Below are 24,802 nucleotides of genomic sequence, written 5' to 3'. Positions count from 1 at the left end.
ATGTAAATTACAGACGCCTCTCATCTTTTTAAGTGGTGGAACTTGCACTATTGCTGACTGACTAAATACTTTTTTTCCCCACTGTAAATGCAATATCATGAGGCATTCATGACACATGAAAGAAAAAATAAAAAAAACACAACCAGACTATAAATAATAATAAGAACTCATGGAAACATTTCCTGCCAGCGAGACCATTTCTTTATAAAGGAAGGAAGACAGCCATTCAGCAACGCCAATTTTTGCTCATATGACTTATGTAAAGACAGCTTTGCAATAATATCGAGTGAAGAGGGCACTCGAGTGGATTTCCAATAAAACGCAATTTCATTTTTAGAAACCAAAAGTAAATGAATAACCAGTTTCCTAACAGAAGGATTTTAACGACTTGCATCCAACGAGAGCAGGGCGAACTGAGGAGTCAGTGAAAAATCTGATTGATTTAAAATATGAGAAATAAGAGAGGAGATGTCGTCCCAAAAATGCTGAAGACGTGGACAAAACCAAAATAAATGGGAAAGGCTACCATGATGCCCGCAATCCTCAGAGAGGGGAGGTGGAAGGATTGATAAAAGCTAGACGAGATGGCGAATAGTACCATCTCGATATGATTTTAAAGTAGGACTCATGGAGGACCATAGACATGGTAGCAGAATAGGTTAGAGACATGGTCAGTTCCCAAACATCTGGTGTAACAGAAAAATTCAAAACCGATTCCCATTTTTTCATATATGGGGATTTTATAAATGCAGAATCGTTGTTGAACCATTGGTAGATATAACGAGTGGACCAAAAAATATTATGGCCTGAGTTGTATAAAATATTGATCGCTGGCTCTGATAGCGGAGGGCAGCGAGTCACCAGTGGAGTCAAAAATTCTTTCAACATAGTTAAGTGTAGAAAAGCAGAGGAAGGAACCCCAAACCTATTCTTAAGATGAGAAAAAGATACAAATTTATGACCATCAAAGATGTCATTTAATTTAGAAATGCCCCAGTCAGCCCAAGTAGAATGCAAATCGAATGAATAAACAGAGACCAGAAAAGAGAGAGGAAGCCTAAAGAGGAGTTGAATCCTAGAAAAAACACTCTCAAATTTAAAAAACTTCCTCCAAGCCACAATAGCAGCTATAAAAATTGGATGATTAGACTGAGATAAATGCTTAGATGTCAATAGATTCAAAATAAGAGAACAAGGAGGGGAATTTTTATTAAAATAAAATTCCAAGTCTGCCTATGAAGGTATATGGCCAGTTGACCACCAACATAGACTTTGCTTAATAAGATTAGAGTAATAATAAGCTGAGATGTTAGGCAGTCCCATACCTCCACGTAACTTATGTTTGTATAACTGATTCGAAGTAATACGGGCCTTTTTATTTCCCCAAATAAATAAATTAAGGCGTGTCTGCAGACTAGTTAAATAAGAAGTGGAAACAAGCAGGGGAAGGGATCTGAAAACATAAAGGATTTTGGGAAGGAATATTGATCTGGCTACTAGACATTTTCCCCACCAGGATAATTCTTTGTCCGCGTAAAAATTAAGGCCTTTAGAAATGGAGGCAATTAGGGAATCTAGGTTAGTGGAAATCAGAGATCCAAGGTTTCTAGAAAACCGCAGACCTAAATAAACAATTTCCCTCTCCGCCCAACCCCAAGAAGAGACAGCCTTTATACTCCTGATTTGAGAATTGGTGAGATTAAATTGGAAAATTTTGGATTTGGACTCATTAATCTTAAAATAGGAAAGGGAGGAAAATTTTTGAAGAAGGGATTGTAAATGTGGAATAGAGGAGCAGGGATTTGTGAGAGACAGGAGGACATCATCAGCATATAGACTGATCTTAAACTCCTGACGATCTGTTTGAACACCCTCTATGGAGGAATGATCTCTGATTAATTGGGCTAGCGGTTCTATTGCAAGGGCAAAAAGCAATGGAGAGAGGGGACAACCCTGCCGGGTACCATTAGAAATTGGAAATGGGGAGGGAAAAGTGATTACTAATGTAAATTTTTTGCTTGAGGGTCAGATTATAAGGCCATAATTTTGGTGATAAAGTCTAAATTAAATCCAAATTTTAGTGGGGAGCATCGGAGAAAGGTCCAATTCAAGCGATCAAACGCTTTTTCTGCATCTAATGATATTAGAGCAGAAGGAAGTTTTTGGGAATTGATAAATATTATAAAGTTAATCAGCCGTCTGGTCCCTTCAATGGATTGCCGATGTTTGATAAAGCCAGTTTGGCCCGTGGAAATTAATTTAGGCAGTATAATATGAAGACGATTAGCTAAAACTTTAGAATAAATTTTGAGGTCAGTATTTATTAATGAAATGGGATGATAATTAAGAATTTGATCAGGATTAGTATTGGGTTTGGGAATTAGTGCGATTGTAGCATCTAAATTTTCACTAGGGAAGGAACCAACGGACGCAGCGGCATTAAAAAGTTTAGTTAAATGGGGGACAAGAATGTCGCGGAAAGACTTGTATTAATTGTTACTATAACCATCTGGACCAGGGTCTTTATATGACTTTAATTGACTAATGGTGTCACCAATCTCTTCAGCAGTAAAAGGAGCAGATAAAAAATCTGCGTCCACAGAGTTGAGATTTGGAAGGTTAACCGAAGATAAAAAATTATTAATAGAGTCTGCATCTGGAGCGGGAAGAGAGGGATCAGACCTCAAATTATACAGTTGATTGAAATATTTTGCAAGTTCATTTGCAATGTCTTGTGGGTGGGTGAGGGATAATCCCTTAGGAGATGTAATTTTGTCAATGCGGTTTCGTACTCTAAGCTTCTTTATTCGATTAAACATAAAACGGGTGGGTTTATTAAGGGACATGTAATGATGAAATTTTGATTGCTTTACTGCTGAATCATAGAATGAAAAAATTGTGGCCCTTAATTCATTTCGAAGACGTGATAAATCAGCTAGAGATGTGGAGCTAGAGGGAGGATTCTTAGATAAGGACAATTCCAACTCTTTCTCCTTAATCAAAGCCTGCAAATTTTTAATTTTTTGACGGTTAAAATTTTTTATACGGGAGGAAATACGAATAAGAGTGCCTCGTATAACCGCCTTGTGAGCATTCCACTGGAGGAATGGTTTAGAAGGATCAAATATATTTTCTGAAAAATAAAAATTGAGAGATTTAGATATTTCCTCATGGTAAGTAGGATTTTTAAAAATAGAAGCATTACACTTCCACAACTGCTGATTATTAACAGAGTGCCCTCAACCAACTTGGCAATAACAGGAGCATGATCTGAAATTGATTTATTTCCAATTGAAACTGAGGAAAATCTAGGGAGAGAAAATAAGTCTGACAAAATGAGGTCAATACGAGGGGCAGATAAATGAGAGTCAGAAAAAAATGTATATTCCTTTGAGGTGGAATTGAGACAACGAAAAACGTCAAAAAATTCATTAGTGAAAAGCCAATTATTTAAAGAAGGGAAATTAAGTCTACTGGAAGAAGCGGCATCAAGCGTATTATCGGGTACCAAGTTAAAATCACCTAAGAGTAAAAGAGTGCCTCTCTTTAGCGGTTCAAGTTTTTTTAGTAATTTATTAAAAAACCTAATTTGACCTTTAGTAGGAGCGTAGATATTGACAATAAATTTGGGAGTCTATAGAACAGACAAGGACATGAAAATGACCGTTCACATCAACCAATTCCTCCAGCAGTTCGAACGACAAAGAGTCCCTGACTAGGGTCATGACACCTGCCTTTTTAGAGGGACCCGAGGCCTCAAAAACATGAGGGTAATTTTTTAGGGAAAACATGGGATGATTATTAATTTAAAATTTAGTCTCCTGGAGACACACGACATCTGCTGCAGATTTATTAATTTCTCTCTGAAAGGAAAAGCGCCTATTTGGACTATTAAGTCCCTTAACGTTATAAGTAACTAATGTAAGTACCATAAAAAAAGAGAAAAATTGGCGTTAAAAAACAATCACCAGCTGGAAAGTGTCAAAAAAAGAAAACACTACAAAACTAAATAACCAAAGAATAAGTACAAACTTAAAATTGTACAGTGTTAGAACCCTAAGAGGGAAACCACAGAAAATGGTTCTCCTACTTGCGCCGGGGGAAAAGTCCGTGCAGCGTAAGGCTAAGGAAACCCTCATTAACACCTATTTCAAATAGACAAATATACAAGCTAAGCACAATATTAAATCATATAATATCAGATAACCCATAGATACACATCACAATAGGCTCAGGTGACATGTCCTGGACCAGCAGAAATTGTAGGAACAGAGGACAAGACACCCTGAGATTTCAGAAATTGGAACCCCTCTTCAGGTGAAAGAAAAGTTGCATTCTTCCCTTTGTAATTAAAAAAGAGGCATAGAGGAAAGCCCCACTTATAAGGAAGGCCTCGCTTCCTCAACACGTAGGTCAGTGATTGAAAGTGTTTCCGACCTTCAATAGTTGCTTTAGATGGATCAGAAAACAACTTTAGATGGTGATATGGTTCCGGGAAGCCTCCCTTAATTCTGACTAAATTCTGAATTTTCTCTTTTATGTGGTAGAAATGAATTTTCATAATTACATCCTTGGGTAGGTCTTTAGGGATGGAAGGAGGCTTAGGAAGACGATGGATACGATCAATGATAAGATCCGTATCCGAAAGATTGGGAATCCTCCTCCTAAAAACTCCCTTAACATAGTCAGAAAGCTTGACGGGTGAAATATCTTCCGATATACCCCTGATTTTAATACTGTTGCGGCGGGAGCGGTCCTCCAGATCCGCCAATTTAAGTCGCAACTGGTGTATCTCAGACTTGGACTCTGAATGGTGTTTTAGAGATACCATTTGTGATTTTTCCAATTCCCCCAATCTAGACTCATGGTTATCCAACCGAACAGTAAAGTGTTCAAGAGTGTCTTGAAAAAGCTTTGTTTGGTTAGCTATGTCGATACACATCCTGGCACTAAGTTTTTCAACTAATGTGTTCATATATGCCTCAAAGGTTGTAGCACCAGGGAAGGCCCCGGACAACTCCTCAGGTTTCGGCCTGGATTTTTTTGGAGTAGGGTTGGGGGAAGAAGAACTACAATCCTCCCCCGAGGAATTGGCACTGGAAGACCGCGTACTCCCCCCACCCGAGGGACCCTTCCTCTTTGAAGAGGAAGAAAGATCCATTGTCTCAGTATGAGAATTTGAGGAAGGAAGATCTCCACTTAACGTTGTCAAACAAGCACCATGTGTGGAAAACGAGAGAGAGACACATTGTCGGTAGAAAGCTGCGAACAGTCTCTGTCAATGGGAGAACAGGACTTAAGCGGACTCAATAGATTAACCGTGTCCCTGGAAGAACCACTCGGAGACTTGGGTTCTTTATTTTGCTTTTGTCCTCTAGAGACACCTGTAGTTTTAGCCATAGGTAATTTTGAGTTGAAATGACTCATTTTGCAAAGTGATATAACCAAGAACTGAGAAAGAGTAGAATAGTAACTTTAGATTAAATAAATTAACCAGGGAGATAATGTCACAGAAGTGTATAGGGTTGTGTTATTTTGAGGTGACTGGCTAGGGACCACCGCTATCCAACGTCAATTTTTGCTAAAATTTTTTATTTATTTTATTGTTTTATATTTTTTTTTTATTTTATTATGTTTTATTTATTATTTCTAATATTATTGTTTCTTCTGTCCTCTCTCCCTCCAATTTATATATTAAATATTATAATTATACTTTATAAACTTATTATTTAGTTTTAATTAATATTAATTATATAGTATACTTGTTATTTATATATTAAATGAGCAACAATCCCCTATACCAATCAGTATGATGAACTATGTGTATACACTTTTCAATGCGAGAACAGCAAATAAAGCAACATCAAATATTGAGTTCAAACCCACCAAGAAAATGGCCACCCCCAGCAGCTGCGACACTAGACCCACCAATAAAATGGCCGCTACCATAGGCGGCGACTGCAGTCCCCCACAGCTTCCAGACAGGCTGCAATCAACGGCGATGTCACAGGCAGAGGTGAGGAAGCCTGTGGAGCAGGAGTATACAGCAATCCGTGGCTGTCACAGCCAGACACGTCAGGACAATGCAGCTGGGGATCTCCACTTCATTCAGAAGAAGGCCCTGGTCCAGTGATGATGTCACAGGAGGAGGAGCAGCCGAAGTATAGAGGACCAGGGCGAGCTGACAGAGGAACTTCTCAGGCAATGTGCCCTGGTAAAACAAATTAAAAAAAATCCAAAGGCCCCCCCGATCCATCAGGGGCAACCCCATAAATGGGGATAGATAAATTTTTATTCAATTTTGAGCCCAGAAAAAAACCGCATATAGCGGTGACGTCACTGGGAGGGAGGGAGGCGGCACCTGCAGCAGTCCCAATCCAAATCTTCACCTGCGATGTGCCCAGGCAAAATAAAGTTAAAAGGGGGCGCAAACACCCCGGTTAGACAGGGGCAGACCTATAGAAGGTCACAGGGGGGGTTCTAATGTATTTTGTGACGCCACCCGAATAGCGGTGACGTCACTGGCAGAGGAGGAGGATCCGCTGTGCAGCAGAGCCCAGCGGTCTGTGGGGGGGAACTTCCACAGCAGTGTGTCCAATGAAAACACACACAAAAGAGATCCCCGACCCCACTGTCCACAAGGGGCAGCCCCAAAATAAGAGTTAAAACCAGTCTAGATCAAATTTGATCACAGGCAAAAAACCGCTTATAGCTGTGATGTCACTGACAGGGAGGGAGATGGCGCCTGCAGCGGTCTCAGTCCGAGTCTTCACCTGCGATGTGCCCAGGCTAAACAAAATTAAAAGTGGGCGAAAACCCCCCGGTTGGGTAGGGGTACACACACAGAAGGTCCCAGAAGGTGTTTTGATATGTTTTATGATACCCACCGATTAGCGGTGACGTCACTGGAAGGCAGAAGATGGCGCCCAGAGAAATTTCTGACAGGATCTTCACCCCCGCTGTGCCAGGGTATAACAGTCAAAAGGGGGCTAAAACCGCCTGGTTGAACATGGGTACATCCAGAGAGGGTCCAAGAGGAAATCTTCCAATAAATTGGTGCAATATCAAAATAACGAAAATGTCACTGAAAATTGATAAAAGCTCCAAAAGTCAACATTGTGGGAAAATGAATATAAATCCACACCAATGTGATGAAAGGTGAAAAATAAAATATTTATAAAGAAAAAAGGCAGTCTTTGAGTCTTTTTTTACCTCAGACAGGATCTCTCACAGTGAAACGGCATCAACCAACGCCATTTTAGCAGGCCGCAGTCTTCGCCACAGGATAAAATGTCCTAGGTATATCCGATTTTGACAGGAAACATCTTAAAACGTGCCAAACAACTTGCTGAATAAAAGTAAGTATGAATGAGAGCAAAAATTTTGAAATATAGTTGCCTAGTCAGTAGCTGTACAGGGTTACCTCAGGAGCACGCACGCAGTGCGACTTACATCACCTGCGCCTAGGCCACGCCCCCTCTGAAATAATGTTTCATCACAAACTGCTGGTTGTCACAGTTGACTGTGGTTAGATCAAACTTCTGTCAGACCTGTAAAATACTTAATACAGTATAATAAACTGTTGCTATTCTTTTGTTAGTCTGTAGAAGTCCTGGATAAAAGCCCGGACTCCTTTCCCAGAAGCTCTCCACAAATGCTTGTACCAAAAGGTGAAGTAGACAATGCTGTGGATGAGGAAGAAGATGAAGGAATAGAAGAGGAGGAAGAAGATGATTGGGGTATGACATATAATTTTGCAGTGGATCATCTGTTCATACTTAAAGCGAACCTGTCACCAGGTTTGGCCGATATAAGTTACTGCCACCACCTTTCTGGGCCGATATACAGCATTTTATAATGATAAATTATATATATATATATATATATATATATATATATATATATATATATATATATATATATAAAAAATAACTTTTATTACACTCACCAGCGGGGCGGTCCGGTCCGATGGGTGTCGCTGGTTCTGGTCTGGCAACTCCCATCTTCATGCGATGCCGCCCTCCTGCTTACTTCGTATGGACTCGGCACCGCACTCGTGTGCAGGCGTACTTCTCTGCCCTGTTAAATGCAGAGCAAAGTACTGCAGTGCGCAGGCGCCCGGAAATGTCAAAGAGCCCTGGCACTTGCGCACTGCAGTACTTTGCAATGCCCTCAACAGGGCAGATAAGTGCGCCTGCACACGAGCGTGTTGCCAGCGAGCCTGTGTGGATGATGCGGGGACGCGTCATCCACATGAACCAATAAGGAAGACGGCATCACATCAAGACGGGAGGCACCGGACCAGGACCGGCAACACCCATCAGACTGGACCGCCCCGCATGTAAGTATAATAAAAGTTATTTTTCTTCTCTTACAGGTCGGTTTGGGGGCAGATATACAGCATTATAGAATAGAAGCCCTGAAAGGTGATGGCCATAACTTATATCGGCCAAACCTGGTGACAGGTTCACTTTAAACCTCTCCTACCTCAAGGAACCTTAACACTTTTTATTCTCTGTCAAAATGGGAGTTTGTATTTTTTCAGGTGAACTGCAGATTATGCGGTTGCCTCTTTGGGGCACATATGACTCTTTGACTGCTGTTTTGTCTACTTTTGTGGTGAGGCAAAGTACAACAATTGTCATTTTTAAGTTTTAGATATGGATAGTTCTCTCTGTGGGATAACTAATTACCGTATATGCTTTAGTATAAGCCGAGATTTTCAGCCCATTTTTTAAGGCTGAAAGTGACCACTCTCGGCTTATACTCGAGTCATATACCAGGGGGTCGGGAGGGGGAGCATGGGTGTCACATCATACCCCCTCCTGGCAGGGTCTCTGCAGCCCCTGCTTCTCCCATGGTCTCCGGCGTCTGTGTTCAGCGGTCACATGGTACCGCTCATTAAAGTCATGAATATGTGCATTTTCATGACTTTATTGAGCGGTACCACTTGACCGCTGAACACACGCGCAGCACCGGAGACCATGGAAGAAACGGGCTGAACATACGTGACAGGAGAGGGGGTGAGTATGACGGGGAGGACGAGGGGAGCCGTGCTATATTCTCCTGTCCCCGTTCCATCGCCGCGCACCACTCTGTCCACTGCATCCTCTGGCTGTGACGTTCAGGTCAGAGGGCGCAATGACGTAGTTAGTGTGCGCCCTCTGCCTGAACAGTCACTGACAGAGGACCCAGAAGACAGAGTGGCGCGCGGCGGTGGAATGGGGACAGGTGAATATCGCAGGTGCCGAGGCCCTGAGCCAGCGGCGACACCGGCACCTGTCCCCCATAGGGGGCCGGTGTCCCTGCCTGCTCAGGAACCTGGCACCTGCCCCCCAGCGACGAGAGGTGAGTATGTAATTTTTTTTCATTCGCAGCAGCAACATATGGGGCCTATTTCATGGAGCATCTTATGGGGCCATAAGCTTTATGGAGCAGCATATGGGCAATATTCTATGGAGCATCTTATGGAGCCATAACCTTTTTATGGAGCAGCATATGGGGCAAATTCTATGGAGCATCTTATGGGGCCATAACCTTTGTGGAGCAGCATATGGGGCATATTCTAAGGAGCATCTTATGGGGCCATAACCTTTATGGAGCTGCATATGGGGCATATTCTATGGAGCATCTTATGATGCCATAACCTTTCTAGAGCAGCATATGTGACATATTATTCTATGGAGCATCTTATGGGGCTATAACCTTTATGGAGCAGCATATGGGGCCATAACCCTTATGGAGCAGCATATGGGGAATATTGTATGGAGCATCTTATGGGGCCATAACCTTTATGGAGCAGCATATGGGGCAAATTCTATGGAGCATCTTATGGGGCCATAACCTTTATGGAGCAACATATGGGGCATATTATTCTATGGAGCATCTTATGGGGCCATAACCTTTATGAAGCAGCATATGGGGCATATTCTATGGAGCATCTTATGGGGCCAATAACCTTTATGGAGCAGCTTCTTATGGGGCATATTCTATGGAGCATCTTTATGGGGCATATTCTGTGGACCATCTTATGGGGCCATAACCTTTATGGAGCAGCATATGGGGCATATTCTATGGAGCATCTTATGGGGCCATAACCTTTATGGAGCAGCATTTGGTGCATATTATTCTATGGAGCATTTTGTGGGGCCATTATTAACCTTTGTGCAGCATTATATGGGGCGTAATTTGTATGGAGCATCTTATGGGGCCATCATGAACTGTATGGAGCATTATATAGGGCTCGTGATTCAATATGGCTATTCAAAAACATTTAACTCACTTTCTACAAAATTATTTCAGGAAATGCAATCATAACGTGAACATATTTCCCTTAAAAACAGATTTTATTTTTTCTTATTAAAAAACACCTAAACCTAAACAAAGGAACCCACAGATACAAATGATAACTACAGTCATATGTTAAAGTTTGGGCACCCCTATTAATGTTAACCTTTCTTTATAACAATTTTGGTTTTTGCAACAGCTATTTCAGTTTCATATATCTAATAACTGATGGGACTCAGTTATATTTCTGGATTCAAATGAGGTTTATTGTACTAACAGAAAATGTGCAATCTGCATTTTAACAAAATTTGAGCGGTGCAAAAGTATGGGCACCTCAACATAAAAGTGACATTAATATTTCGTAGATCCTTCTTTTGCAAAAATAGCAGCCTCTAGTCGCTTCCTGTAGCTATTAATGAGTTCCTGGATGAAGGTATTTGTGACCATTCCTGTTTACAAAACAATTCCAGTTCAGTTAAGTTTGATGGTCGCCGAGCATGGACAGCCCGCTTCAAATCATCCCACAGATGTTCAATGATATTCAGGTCTGGGGACTGGGATGGCCATTCCAGAACATTGTAATTGTTCCTCTGCATGAATGCCTGAGTAGATTTGAAGCGGTGTTTTGGATCATTGTCTTGCTGAAATATCCATCCCCTCCGTAACTTCAACTTCGTCACTGATTCTTGCACATTATTGTCAAGAATCTGCTGATACTGAGTTGAATCCATGCGAGCCTCAACTTTAACAAGATTCCCGGTGCCGGCATTGGCCACACAGCCCCAAAGCATGATGGAACCTCCACCAAATTTTACTGTGGGTAGCAAGTGTTTTTCTTGGAATGCTGTGTTTTTTAGCCTCCATGCATAATGCCTTTTTGTATGACCAAACAACTCAATCTTTGTTTCATCAGTCCACAGGACCTTCTTCCAAAATGTAACTGGCTTGTCCAAATGTGCTTTTGCATACCTCAGGCGACTCTGTTTGTGGCGTGCTTGCAGAAACGGCTTCTTTCGCATCACTCTCCCATACAGCTTCTCCTTGTGCAAAGTGCGCTGTGTTGTTGACCGATGCACAGTGACACCATCTGCAGCAAGATGATGCTGCAGGTCTTTGGAGGTGGTCTGTGGATTGTCCTTGGCTGTTCTCACCATTCTTCTTCTCTGCCTTTCTGATATTTTTCTTGGCCTGCCACTTCTGGCCTTAACAAGAACTGTACCTGTGTTCTTCCATTTCCTTAGTATGGTCCTCACAGTGGAAACTGACAGGTTAAATCTCTGAGACAACTTTTTGTATCCTTCCCCTGAAAAGCTATGTTGAATAATCTTTGTTTTCAGATCATTTGAGAGTTGTTTTGAGGAGCCCATGATGCCACTCTTCATAGGAGAATCAAATAAGAGAACTACTTGCAAGTGGCCACCTTAAATACCTTTTCTCATGATTTGATACACCTGGCTATGAAGTTCAAAGCTCAATGAGGTTACAAAACCAATTTCGTGCTTCAGGAAGTCAGTAAAAAGTAGTTAGGAGTGTTCAAATCAAGAAAATGATAAGGGTGCCCATACTTTTGCACCGGTCAAATTTTGTTTAAATGCAGATTGCACATTTTCTGTTAGTACAATAAACCTCATTTGAATCCAGAAATATAACTGAGTCCATCAGTTATTAGATATATGAAACTGAAATAGCTGTTGCAAAAACAAAAATTGTTATAAAGAAAAAAGGTTAACATTAATAGGGGTGCCCAAACTTTAACATATGACTGTATATATGTTCACTGTGTTCAAAAACATTTAACCTACTGATGTCTCAATTAATTTTACTTTTATTGGTATTTATTTTTCTTTTTGAAATTAACCAGTCGCTGCTGCATTTTCCACCCAAGGTTTATACTCGAGTCAATAAGTTTTCCCAGTTTTTTGTGGCAAAATTAGGTGCCTCGGCTTATACTCGGGTCGGCTTATATTCGAGTATATACGGTAATAAATCAACTCATTCAATTCATTTTGGGAATGGGAAAAGTCTAGACTTAATTTCTAAAAAGTCTTTATTGTGTTGAAATCATATGAGAAATCTATAAATAATAATAATTTTTTATTTTTTCTTCTAAGAAGATCCAGCTCTTCCTGAACCAAATGTGCATCAAATATCTTGCTTGAAAACCTATTTTGGCCATTCAAGTTTTAAGCCGTAAGTATTATTTGGGAGGGATATAAAAAGGAAAAAACAAATAAGCTCAAAATGCAAAAGTACAGGAAAGGAGGGCTATCGGGGAGTCTCTGATGGTGTCTGCGACTGTGCAGGCAGACTTTTCAATGCAATTATGAAGTTTAAAGCCATTACTGACGACTCTCTTCCCTACCCCTGTCCCCATTAAGGTAAAGGTTTTTCTCCTGCACCACTTGTAAGTCTCTGCTTTTTTGGGATGACTCTACGCACCAATCCACAAAGAAGAAAATTAAAGGCAGCAGAATTGCTCCCAAAATGTATTATCAAAAACATCCAACAGGGAAAAAAGCTAATTTTTCACCACAATGAGCCTTTGTCAAACCAATAAATAAAATGTTTATTTTTTGTCATTTTTTTTCACAATCTGTATTAAAAATAGAAATCTTGCAATTTTCAAATTGGCCACTGGGGCTTTTTTAGACTTTAATTTCCTTTTGTTCCAGCAAACAAGAAGTGTTCACGGCCACAATGGACACTATCTTTTGTACTGAATTGTCTATTGAGCCAGTGCAATGTGAAGGGAGAAGGGGGTGCAAGGTCAGCTGTGACATTGTGCACGCGTGCAGAATTGCCTCGGAAATTTCCGCAGCAATTCCACAACTCCCTCCCGCGGTAAATCCGCATGCGGAATTCCCGCGAAAAACTAGCTTTTTGCAAGCGTAATTAGCTTGCAGAATGCTAGCGTTTTCCAAGCGATCTGTAGCATCGCTTGGAAAACTGATTGACAGGTAGGTCACATTGTGTTTGACAAGTGTGACCAACTTTTTACTATTGAGGCTGCCTATGCAGCATCAGTAGTAAAAGATATAATGCTAAAAATTAATAAAAAAAAATAAAAATAAAAAATCGTGATATTTTCACCTTCTGGCGTCCCCTGCAGCCTTCCAGAGCCTCGCGATGCTCCCGGCAAGTCCCGTTCCCAGTGATGCCTTGCGAGAATGACCTGTAATGACGTAGCAGTCTCGCGTGATGCTTTGTAATCACAGGTCATTGTCACAAGGCATCACTGGGAACGGGAGTTGCCAGGAGCATCGCTGAGGCCTGGGAAGGCTGCGGGGGACGCCGGAAGGTGAGAATATCCCAATTTTTTATTTTAATTTTTTTAACATGGATATGGTACCCCGGGCCTGGAGGAGAGTCTCCTCTGCTCCAGATCCTGGGTACCATCGGCACATTTTCCGCTTAGGCCTCTTTCACACTTCAGTTTTTTGTGTCAGTTACAATCCGCCAAAAAGGTGGAGAAGCGGATCCGTTCTTAACTGATGCCACAGGATCCGTTTTTTTTTTTTCTTTTGACGGATCCGCAAAATGAGAAAATTTAAAGGAACTGGTGGCCGGGGGGGCGGGGGGGGAGAGAGAGAGAGATATATTCGGGTTAAATCAGAGTCTGGAGGATCCGCTGGCCAAAAAAACGTTGCAAGCTCCGTTTGCAAATCTTTGAGGATGGTAAAGGACAGCAACATTATGGCGGATCCTCACAAAAACGGATGCAACGGACGGCAATCCGTCAAAATTTTTTTCAAAACCTGGCGGATTTTGACTGATTGTAAAAAACGGAAGTGTGAAAGAGGCCTTACTTTGCCCATGGTGGGCATAGCCACTTGCGGAAAGTAAGCGGATCAATGCATTCCTATGTGTGCGGAATTACCGCGATTCCGCACAAAGAATGAGCATGCGGCGTATTTTTCCATGATGCGATTCCACCGTGGAAAAATACGCAGCATTAGCACAGCATGTGCGGAATGCCATTGAATTCAATGGGTTGCTTTTTGTATGTGTTTTCGCAGTGAAAAAATGCGGCAAAAACGCATAAAATCCGCAACGTGTGCACATAGCCTAAATGGTGGATTCTGTGTTATTAGCTGTGGATAGATGTGTTACCTATCATTGTAACCCTGCCTCGGATAATATGGAATCTTGCTGAAAATGCTCTCTCAAGGGGCATAAGTATAAAGAAGCCCCAGTGGCCACTGTGAAAATTGTAGGATTACTAATTTTATTTTTAACATGGAGATCCTGACACGAAAGCAAAATTGGCAACATTTTAAAAAAAATGTTTTTGTGATGTCTCTCCCACTATGCTGGTACTGTCATACAATATATGGGCAAACCCTAAAGCTATGTACCCACGTATGCAGAAAATTCCTGACAAAAACCGGACTCCTTCCCAGAAAACGCGCATTTTTTTCTGCGTGTTTTTTGGGTGTTTTTATGCGTTTTTTTCCGGAGCTTTCCCAGTCTCATAGAATATAGTTAGAAATGCGGATTTTTCTGCGAAATTAATGAGCATGCTGCGTTTTTTACCGCGATGCATTTTTTTCGTGGAAAAAAACGCATCAGTATGCACAAAAAGTGCAGAATTCATTCAAATGAATGGGATGCTTCTTGTAAGCGTTTATTTAAGCGTTTTTGCCAGTAAAAACGCTTAAAAAACGCAAAAAAAATGCTTACGTGTGCACACACCCTTAATGTTCTATTATCCAACTTCCATGGGCCATGAAAGATTGATGCATTTGGCAGTGGGGTAAAAAAAACAAATTACATGCATTTTTTATATTTTTATATTCAGACAGGCAGGTTTTTTTTTTTGTTTTGTTTTTTAGAGGTTGGCAGTGAAAACTTCGGTGTGGGGCCTGGCCTCTATTTATGCCACTGACTAGATTTTTTGACTTCTATTTTTATTCCTTTTTGGTTGTTGAGTTTAGTCAACGGGAATCATGGGGAAGTTTTTCGTAGGGCACCATTTAGCCTCATCAAGAAATGCGGGACCTGTAAGCGTGTCTGTACTGTTATTTATTTTGACTTGGCAGTTAATGGGAAATATATTTTCCCTATAAATGATATGCACTCAAATTCGTATAGCAATGGATAGTCATATATTCAAGAATTTATCATAATTCTGTTGCCTAAATAAGAGAAGTATGTACACTTTTTGGTTTCAGAAAGTTGATTGTAATGTTCCTTTTCAAAGGAATAAGACTTTTTGTTGCCGAAGGTGATCAGCAACTTTTAGTTAATAAAGGGAATCTGTCATCGGGTTTTTGCTATGTAACATGAGAGCAGCCTAATGTAGGAGCTGAGAGCCTGATTCCAGCGATGTATCACTTATTAGGCTTTGTTTTGCCCTTTCATTAAGATCAAGACTACATGTCTCCTGCCTTGTCAGCTGCTCTGTGTAACCACACACAAAAGCTACCAATCACTGTTGTGGGCGGGTTTATCCAGAGCTCTGCATTCTGAGTAATGCCAAATGTGCAGCAGAGAAAACAGTGACTATCAAAATGAAATAATGCAGGCCAGTAAGTGACAAATTTCTGGAATCAGTCTCATTACCTATATTATCCTGCTTTCAAATTACATAGCAGAAACCTGGTGACAGATTCCTTTCAAATACAAAATAATTGAATGCTTTAAAAGGGTATTCCCACCTCCACAATCCTATCCCAATATGTAGTAGGTGTTATAATATTAGCAAATATCTCCAATTAGAAATGTAGTATAGTTCTTCTGATTCGCTATGTCGCTTACCCCATGGGCAGGGCATTACTGTAGCTTAGGTCTCCATGGTTACGACCACTAACAGTTAACTAACTTTCACTATGTGAGTGGTCATAACTATGGTTAACTAAGCTACTGCAATGCCCTTTATATGGGGTAAATGACATATCGAATCATGACGGGAGAGATGGTCTGTATATTTTTTTTCTCCCTGTCTTTTCTAAAGAGGGTGTAGCACTCCGCTCCCCTGTCAGGGTATACTGATCACTATAGGCTACCTTTTTTTGTTGAAGTGTATATTCAGTATATATGTTGAGGTGGTTTTTGCTCTGTACATCTGGAGCTATATAGACCCTGTGTCCCCTTTACATGTACACACCCCTGATGACCTCTCATTACGGAGATAGAAATTGTTGGGAGGGAATTGTCATTTTTTTGGACTAATTTAACCAGAACTACACTTGGGTACTGCCCTTGTCAGGGTGGGAGTATTTTCATGGGGCATGGCAGAGTAGACTAATGTGATATCTAATCACTGCTATATCTGTGGAACCCCCTGGTCTCCTACATCTTATGTTGCCTTTTGAAATGGCTGAGATCTAAACACTTTTATGCACTATGGCACCTTCCATATCATTTGTCACAGAAATATATGTCACCTAGCAATATAGGTTATTTGCTCACTGACAAAATTGAGACATTGGTATGTTTTGTTTATGTATGTGTTTTCTCTCTGGGTATATCTCAATTTTTTTATTTTTTTTTTAGAAAAAATATTAATTAAAAGTTAAGTTTTAAGAGAGTCTCTCCGTGCTGCCTAAGCCTCCTTTTCATAAAGAATTTATTGATGTCACAGGACTCCAGAGTAGTTTTCAAAATAGGAAAATGGGCTTATCTATTCAAACGGCAGCTCATCCTAGTCACTTGTCGGGATTGGCTATAGTCAAAACAAACACAAATTCCAAGATCCGTGTCTCAACTGACAGAGGAGCTATATTGTAAGCACACATACTAGTGAGCTGCAGGAGAAGGGCTGTGACAAAGGAAGAAATATATTTTTCCTCAGAGGACTGAGGCTGGAGAAAAGAATCCTTTGTGCTCAGTCCACCAAGGAGAAGATTTATTTCTTCTCCTGCCCCAGCCCATCTCTGGCAGGTCACTAATATTTTGTGCTTTCGATACAGCTCCTCTGTAGGTTGAGACACTAGTGTCTTAGGCTGTTCCTTCAGACTGCAACCCATCCTAACCCGTGACTTTTGATGGGCTGCAGTTTGAATTACATGACTGGGCCTTTTTATCACATTCTTAGAGAACCCCTTCAATATGGTTGTTTTAGGTCTGAGTCTTGGTACAAGGTTTAACTGTCAGTGTGACAGCCTAATCCTAACTATGGTTAGGAACATTTAGCGACATCAAAGTCAACTACTAAATTAATTGGGATCTGTCATGAGTGGGGGAAAAATGTCTGTTTTACTATTTTTACCTCTCCTTATTTTCCAGGGTTCAGTGGAAAGTTATCAATTCTATTTTAAAAGAAAGGCGCGACAACCTTGTTGTCATGGCAACAGGTAAACAATCTGTCTAAAACTTATCCATTGTTCTTTTGTGTCTTACACATATTTTATATGGGGGTGAATGAGGCTGTGTTGCAATACCTGACTTAATGAATGAACTGGGAAGAAAACCAAAATTTATTTTTCTTTTGAAATACAGCTCTTTGAAGTAGTTGTTTGATGTGTATTTGAATTTACTAAAATCCATTACCTTTGGTTGATTTAGTAGTAGTGACATTCACTTATAATAGGTGTGATTTTGCATGTAGGCAGGTATTTAAAAGGTTGTCCACTACTACTAGGACAATGCCTTCTTAAGCCAAATGTTCAGCCTTGATAAAATAATAAAGCCTATACTCACCTCCCATGCCAGCGCCATTCCGGTGGTGTCTGCACATGCCGCGCCCTGAGCTGTGATGCGGTTGTTGTTACACGTGACCCCGGCGTCCAATCAGCTCTGGATCACTGTCTCCGCCTTCGGACAAAGTGAACATGAAGAGAATGTCAGGGCTGCAGCTCATCCTGGACTTCCTTTTTTATGTTCAGTTTGAAGGCAGACACAGTGATGCCAGCACTGATTGGGCGCCGGGGATCACGTGTCACTCCACCTCATCACAGCCCCAGAACCGTGAGTGCCGACACCGCATGACAGAGCCGGCACGGGAGGTGAGTGTAGGTGTTATTTTATCGGGGCTGAACATTTAGCTTAAGAAGGGGTTGTGCTACTACTGGACAACCCCTTTAATTAAAATTCAGGTCTGGCTGAAATGTCAAAACTATTCAAGGGAATTTGTCTCTGGGTTTTTTCTACCTCATCTGAGAACAGTATGATGTAGATAAGGATACCCTGAATCCAGCAATGTATCATTTAGTTTACTTGGTGCAGCTGTTCTGTCACAGAGATCTTAGATTTATCATAAAGCTGAGCTGAGAAAGCTAACCCTGCCCACACCAGGCTCTGTATGTACGTTGTCTATTGACAGTGAGCTGGTTATCACAGGAGGGGCGGAGTCAGACTAAGAAGCATGAGGTGCTGTAGTCCAGGCAATGATAATCACCAACCTTTGTTGTAAGTAAACAGCAGCACACAGTCTGACTTGTGACATATCATTGAAATTTGTGTTTTAAGCCCCATCTCATGATGTCCTCAGATTACATAGCAAAAACCTGCTGATAGATTCCCTTTAACATACATACTATTGATAATAGGAGCAATTTAACAAATAGACAGGCATTTAGGCAAAAATAGCAGGTCTGGATAAAATCCTTAAATAATATGGGCTGGACACCATTTGGTGGAATTAATTAATTTATTTTACATGAATGCATGTATTTTTGGCTAAAAATGATTTTTGCTTTTGGGGTTCTTAAATATTTTGCACAATGTACCTTTAATAGCCTTTGTGTTTCATAATTTATTCCGCAGTCAAGAGCAGGCAAACTGAGAATTGGTAAGTGAGCTTCTTCTGACAGAAGAATTTATAACTCAACAACCTACTTCTGATTTTCCTGTTAAACTAAACTTTATGATCCTAAGTCAGCTGACAGGAGCTCAAAGTAACTAAGATAAGATTTGTTCATTCTCTAGTCAGAACATGCTCACTGACAGATTTTCAGTTAACTCATTCTGCAGCCAGCCATACCCAGTGCAACACAGAGGCAGTAGAAGGTAAAGGGTGCAAAGTTTTAGTTGTAGCCAAAAGTACATGTGTGTAAATGTGTCTATATTTTTTATCATACAGACTGCTACAAAATGAAGCAATACTAGTCATATTCGAATAACATGTCTTTTGTTGGTGGATGTTCATTTTTTTAGGTTACGGAAAGAGTCTATGTTATCAGTTTGCTCCAGTCTATACTTCCTGCATTGGCATTGTGATCTCTCCCCTTATTTCACTCATGGAAGATCAAGTTTTACAGCTTTCGTAAGTGTCACTGAATAGGGTTGTTTTGTTTTGCCTCCTTGAATTTTATTTGCAGCTGTCAGAAATTTTTAGATAAGGCAAGAATGTTTTCATCTTGTCACAATAGGAACTATATGGTTCAGGATCATCCAATTTGCTTAAATAATTGATGAAAACTGATTTTTACAATGTCTGCATACTATAACTTTTGTATGAATCACCCACTTATTTACTTCTCTAATAACATGGCTTCAGCAGTCACAGCGGTGCCCTCAAAAAACAGTTTCAGTATTGTGTCCCATCCTTCATCAAGCAGAGACCCCACCTTTCTTAGTGTATTGTCCTGTATGCGTCCACCTCACCCAGGCAAGTGGGCTGAGATAGTTTGATCAAAATGAGCACTAAGAGCCTCATATTTATATTTCTATTGTTAAATATAGCAGTAATGCAATCCAAAATGAGTTTGTCCATATTTGTGTTTCTGTGTGTTTTCAGTGTGCACCTGCACATGTGTTTCATTTGATTTTAGATGTATGTTTTTGCATTCCTCCAGCCCATTCACAGCAACATCAGGACCTCCCTAACTGATCAATATATTAACATTGAGTTGCATTACTTATACAGTCAACCCTATTGTCCAACAACCATTATTCTATGTCTCCAAAGCATAGATCTGTCTGCTGTCCTCGTCAGCATGCTTAAATAATTTGTATTCTTGGGACTAAAATAAATATTAAATGTGGCCACCCTCCTTATATAACTACTTTCGACACACATGCATAGTTGTGCCCTTTTGAGAATAAAGGATCAGGCAAGTCAACATGCCAATTCTACTTTGCGCCCAACATCTGATTTTAGGAAGGAGGGACTCACCTAAACATATAAGATAGTCAGTTTGGCCAATGGATGTAATTTATCACTTGTCTCAAGAATCTATAGATTCCGACCAATGAGTTACACTCTTAATGTCTGACACCACCCAGTCAAGCATAGCGTTTAGTTTCTGGTCCTGTGTTAGAAGAATTGAAGCCTCCCTATGGTTAGATGCTTATGGGCAAGGGACATTTTATGTTAGACACTGTTTACATGCTTAACTTCTTGCTGACTTCTGCTGCATACTACTGTATTTTGGGTGCGCGTGTATGGAGAAGGCTCAGAATCTAAGCCTGCTGCAATCAGAGCCAACAGTATTTTTTGGATTATAAGACACTCAGGATTATAAAACGCACCCCAAATTTTGAGGAGAAAAATAGGAATTTTTTTTTTTTTATTAAAATGGTTGTTGTTATAATCCATTCGTCTTATTGCATATCGGGGTGGTGGCTGCGGTGAAGCGGGGTCGCTGCTGGAGGAGGCAGGAGTGGGGTGATGTTGCAGGCCGCAGGCTGGGATGAGGAGGTGGTCCGCTGTGCGGCACACTGCTGCAGGTGTCTCCGGTGCTGCGAGTGTCCGGCGGTGCTGCTGGGATTCTGCCGACATTTTGCAAAAGGCCAGAATCCTGGCAGTTCCATGGTTTTCTGTGTGGTGGACTTCCGGATAATGGCCGCCAGGGCCGGTGCAGATGGAGATCTCGGCATAAAGATCTCGGGAGATGAGATTTCAGCACTGAGATTTCATCTTCCATGTTCTTGGTGCCGAGATCTCCATCTGCGCATGTGCCGCCCCGGCGGCCATTTTCCCAGAGTCCACCGCACAGGAAACCATGGAACTGCTGGGACTCTTTCCTTTCACAAAATGTCGGCAGAGCCCTGACAGCAACGGAGACACCCACAGCAGCACCGCCGGACACCCCCTCATCCCAGCCTGCGGCCTGCAGCAACGGTACCGGTAAGGTATATACGCATTTTAAGATGCACCCCCATTTTCCCCAAAAAATTTTTTGGGGGAAAGTGCGTCTTACAAGCCGAAAAATACAGTAATTGTTGCAGTTTAAGTTTTTAGATGTCATAATATATTTGGAGATCATGGGCATTAAAGTTGTCAGACAAAGGAGGTATCGCAGTATATTGTACAAATGTTTGCAGGATCAATGGAATAGAACATGTTATTAAAAGTTTTAAAATAGATATTCTGTTAATAAAAAAAACAGTTTGAAAACTAAACATATGGTATTGCTTGGTATGGCATATGTTTTTTCTTTTAACATTAGGATGTCAAATATTCCTGCCTGTTTCCTTGGATCTGCACAATCTAAAAACATCCTGCCTGAAGTGAAAGGGTAAGTATTTAGAGGAGAATTCTCATGTCATTAAATTGTTTGTTTGCTAGACCATATAAGCAAGTTCGTAACTGACTTGCTTTTCAATCTACTGTCATTCTCCTGAAATAATAGCTTTGATTTTGCATAATGTACAGCTTGTTTCCATGGAGCCCGACCTCTAGTTCCTGATCATGTGTGCACAGCAGTTACACTGGCTTGCTAAAGTATTCACCCTGGTGGCTTTTTTCGTGTTTTGCTAGTTCAAAACCTGGAATTTCAGTTCTTGTCAAGAACATGCCTACAACTGTGAATATTTGATATCCTTTTTTTTCTGAAGAAAACAACAAATAGGAGAAAATAACTGAAAACTTCAGTGTGCATTACTATTCTTCCCTTCCCCAAGTCAGTACTTTGCAGAGCCTCTTTTTGTGGCAATTACAGCTCTAAGTTGCTTTGGATAAGTCTCTATGAGCTTTCCACATCTTGCCAATGGGATTTTTGCCCATTCCTCAAGACAAAACTGCTCCAGCTCCATCAAGTTTGCTCTTCACCAGAGGAAACCATCTATTTTCAAGTCTGACCATAGATTCTCAATTGGATTAACCCCCTAAGGACCAGGGCTATTTCCATTTTTTGCTCCCCTTGTTTCCAGAGCTATAACTTTATTTTTCCGCCAGTATGGCCGTGTGAGGTCTTGTTTTTTGCGGGTTAAGTTTTACTTTTGAACAACACCACTGCATTTACCATTTCATGTACTGAAAATCGGGAAAAAAATTCTAAATGCAGTGAAATTGCAAAAAAAGTGCAATTCTAATTTGTTTTTTTTGTTTTGTTTCCCATGTTCACTAAATGCTAAAATTGACCCACCATTTTAATTCCCCAGGTCATTACGAATTCATTGATACCAAAGGTATAAAAAAAATCTGGTGCCGTTTTCCGAGACCCATAGCATCTTTATTTTTCTGGGTCTGGGTGAGGGCTTATTTTCTGCGCGTCGAGCTATGTGCAGCCCTCCTATGTGTAATAAAAATGCAGCGGCGCTCATAGTAGTTTGGCAATGACAAACACAGGGTTCTCCTGCAGACACTGGGTTTTCATGCCAACCACTAGGCGACCCATGTTCATGTGACACGGGCGCTGATGGTCGTAACTAAGACACGAATCATGTTTGCGTGATTTAAATGCCGCTATCCGAGATTGACAGTGGCATTTAACTAGTTAACAGCTGTGGGTGGATCGCAGTTCCACCCACGGCTGTTAGGGGCACATGACAGCTGATCAGATCAGCTGTCGTGTGTTGGAAAAGGTGCGGGCTTATCACCGGAGCCCGTGTCAAAGAGTGGGAGGCGACCTATTACGGACATAGCACATCATAGTTCGTTAATGGGTTAAGGTCTGGGCTTTTCAACAACTTTGTTCCTGACTTTAGAGATCTTTTTGGTCTTCATCGTGTTGTTTGGTTAGTCGTGCCTCTTGCTTAATGGTGTTTCAACCTCTATGGCCTTTCAGAAAAGGTGCGTATATACTCACAGACCATGTGACACTTAGATTGCACACAGTTGGACTTTCTTTCACTAAGCATGTGACTTATGGAGGTAATTGCTTGCATCAGAAATTTTTATGGGCTTAATTACAAAAGGGGTGAATACATATGCACATGGCAATTTTTCTCGTTCGCCTTATTAGGGGACACAGAGACCATGAGTGTATGCTGCTGCCACTAGGAGGCTGACACTATGCACAAAAAAAGTTAGCTCCTCCTCCGCAGTGTACACCCCACCGACCGGCAGGGAATTCCTTAGTTTAGCTTAGTGTCAGTAGGAGGTGGACATGGGTCTTTCATTAGACCCATATCTACCTCGATGTGCGTCGTTCCTTTTCAGGTTTCTCCGGAGGGATACAGGGTGAATAGTCACCTCTGTAGTCCCACGAAGAGGCTGCGAGTACGGCGCGTACTGCCGCCCCGTATCCTCGCAGCTCTCTGCACCAGGACCAGCAGCCTTCCGGGCGGACGCCAACATGTATACGTGTCGGCTTTTCTGAGAGTCCTGGTCGTCCGTCTCCCACCCACTCGCCTGCCAGAGCCTGTCGGTCGGATGAGACGCAGACAAGCTTCAATCAGAAGGTACCTTTATTTTCAGGGTTCGGGCCCGGGACAGGGTGAGTATTAGATCCCCACTCGTCTCTGGACTTGGTCAGGAGAGATTCCCTTGGAGCTAGGATGCGGTAGCACTGCGGGTCTCCGTGGCCGTCCCGCGCATCCAGGCAGCCTTTTTTGTGGTCAGCCACTGCCCCTATCCCGGACAGGGGTCTTTTCCCCGGCAGCGCTCATGTTGCGGTTCCTCCGCGCCGCCCCTGTGCTGACAGGCGGCCGCCGCGATTAATTTAGGCCCCGGCTTCAGTTCGGGCCTACTCCTGTATCGCGGCCACACCCCCCCGCCCCTTTCTACTAAGCGGGCTTCTCTCCCGCCCGTTTCAGGCCCTCCCACCGCTCTTCTCAGCCTGTTTCTGGCCAGGGGCGGTGCCGGATTCAGCAGGCGGTTAGCTCCGCCCTCCTTCCCCTGGGAGCGCGTTTTTCCCTGATTCCTATCAGGCGGTCGCCATCTTGCAGCCGCACAGCCGGACGCCCCTGTCAGCCGGATATCGCTCCCTGGGCCTGTCAGCCAGATATCGCTCTGACCTGCAGCTGCAGAGAGGTGGATACCTTCTTCTTTGGGGTCACCGGACCGTGAGTAGCTCTGCACCTGCAGGCTGACACCCTTCTCTGCACCCTGTCCCCCAACCTTCCGGCACTACCTCAGGTTTCACTATGTCTAACTCCAAATCTGACCGTAACCGCCCTGCGGCCCCCTCCTGCACTCTCGTCAAGTTCTTTGCATGCTCTTTTTGCAATCGCAAACTTCCCTCAGGTCAGTCCACTTCCCTCTGCCTGGACTGTAGCAATCCTATTCAACCTGACGCCGCCCAGGAGCCATCTAGGGCCCCAGGCGAGAGTGAACCCCCATGCCTGGCTGGGCCTCGTCTCTATCACAGTCAGTGGCAGACCTCACAAGGGTGTCTCAGTCCCTAGTAGCCGTCCTGGATAAGTTGCCTCTGGACACCTCTACAGGGTCCAGCAGGCCTCAAGAGGT

The 24,802-nt window shown here is 42.0% G+C and overlaps 1 protein-coding gene across 7 annotated transcripts in view; it reads left to right on the top strand.

The window, feature by feature from the left end:
* Positions 1–24,802, top strand: part of WRN (WRN RecQ like helicase) — a 281,559-nt gene that overhangs the window by 108,588 nt on the left and 148,169 nt on the right. For 5 of the 7 annotated variants that reach the window (XM_073543508.1, XM_073543535.1, XM_073543500.1 and 2 more), the window contains 5 exons: positions 7,601–7,739; positions 12,399–12,477; positions 17,515–17,582; positions 19,384–19,492; positions 21,621–21,689. In XM_073543508.1, coding sequence (XP_073399609.1) covers positions 7,601–7,739; positions 12,399–12,477; positions 17,515–17,582; positions 19,384–19,492; positions 21,621–21,689 — 464 coding nt within the window. The remainder of the gene's footprint in view (positions 1–7,600; positions 7,740–12,398; positions 12,478–17,514; positions 17,583–19,383; positions 19,493–21,620; positions 21,690–24,802) is intronic. The other 2 variants (XM_073543546.1, XM_073543526.1) reach the window with 1 other exon arrangement.

The sequence above is a fragment of the Dendrobates tinctorius genome, unplaced genomic scaffold (genome assembly GCF_039654945.1).
Source record: "Dendrobates tinctorius isolate UK_male_01 unplaced genomic scaffold, ASM3965494v1 ptg000011l, whole genome shotgun sequence".
In the NCBI taxonomy this organism is placed as follows: domain Eukaryota; kingdom Metazoa; phylum Chordata; class Amphibia; order Anura; family Dendrobatidae; genus Dendrobates; species Dendrobates tinctorius.
Note: the sequence above shows the minus strand (reverse complement) of the source record. Positions and strands in the feature narration are given on the sequence as shown.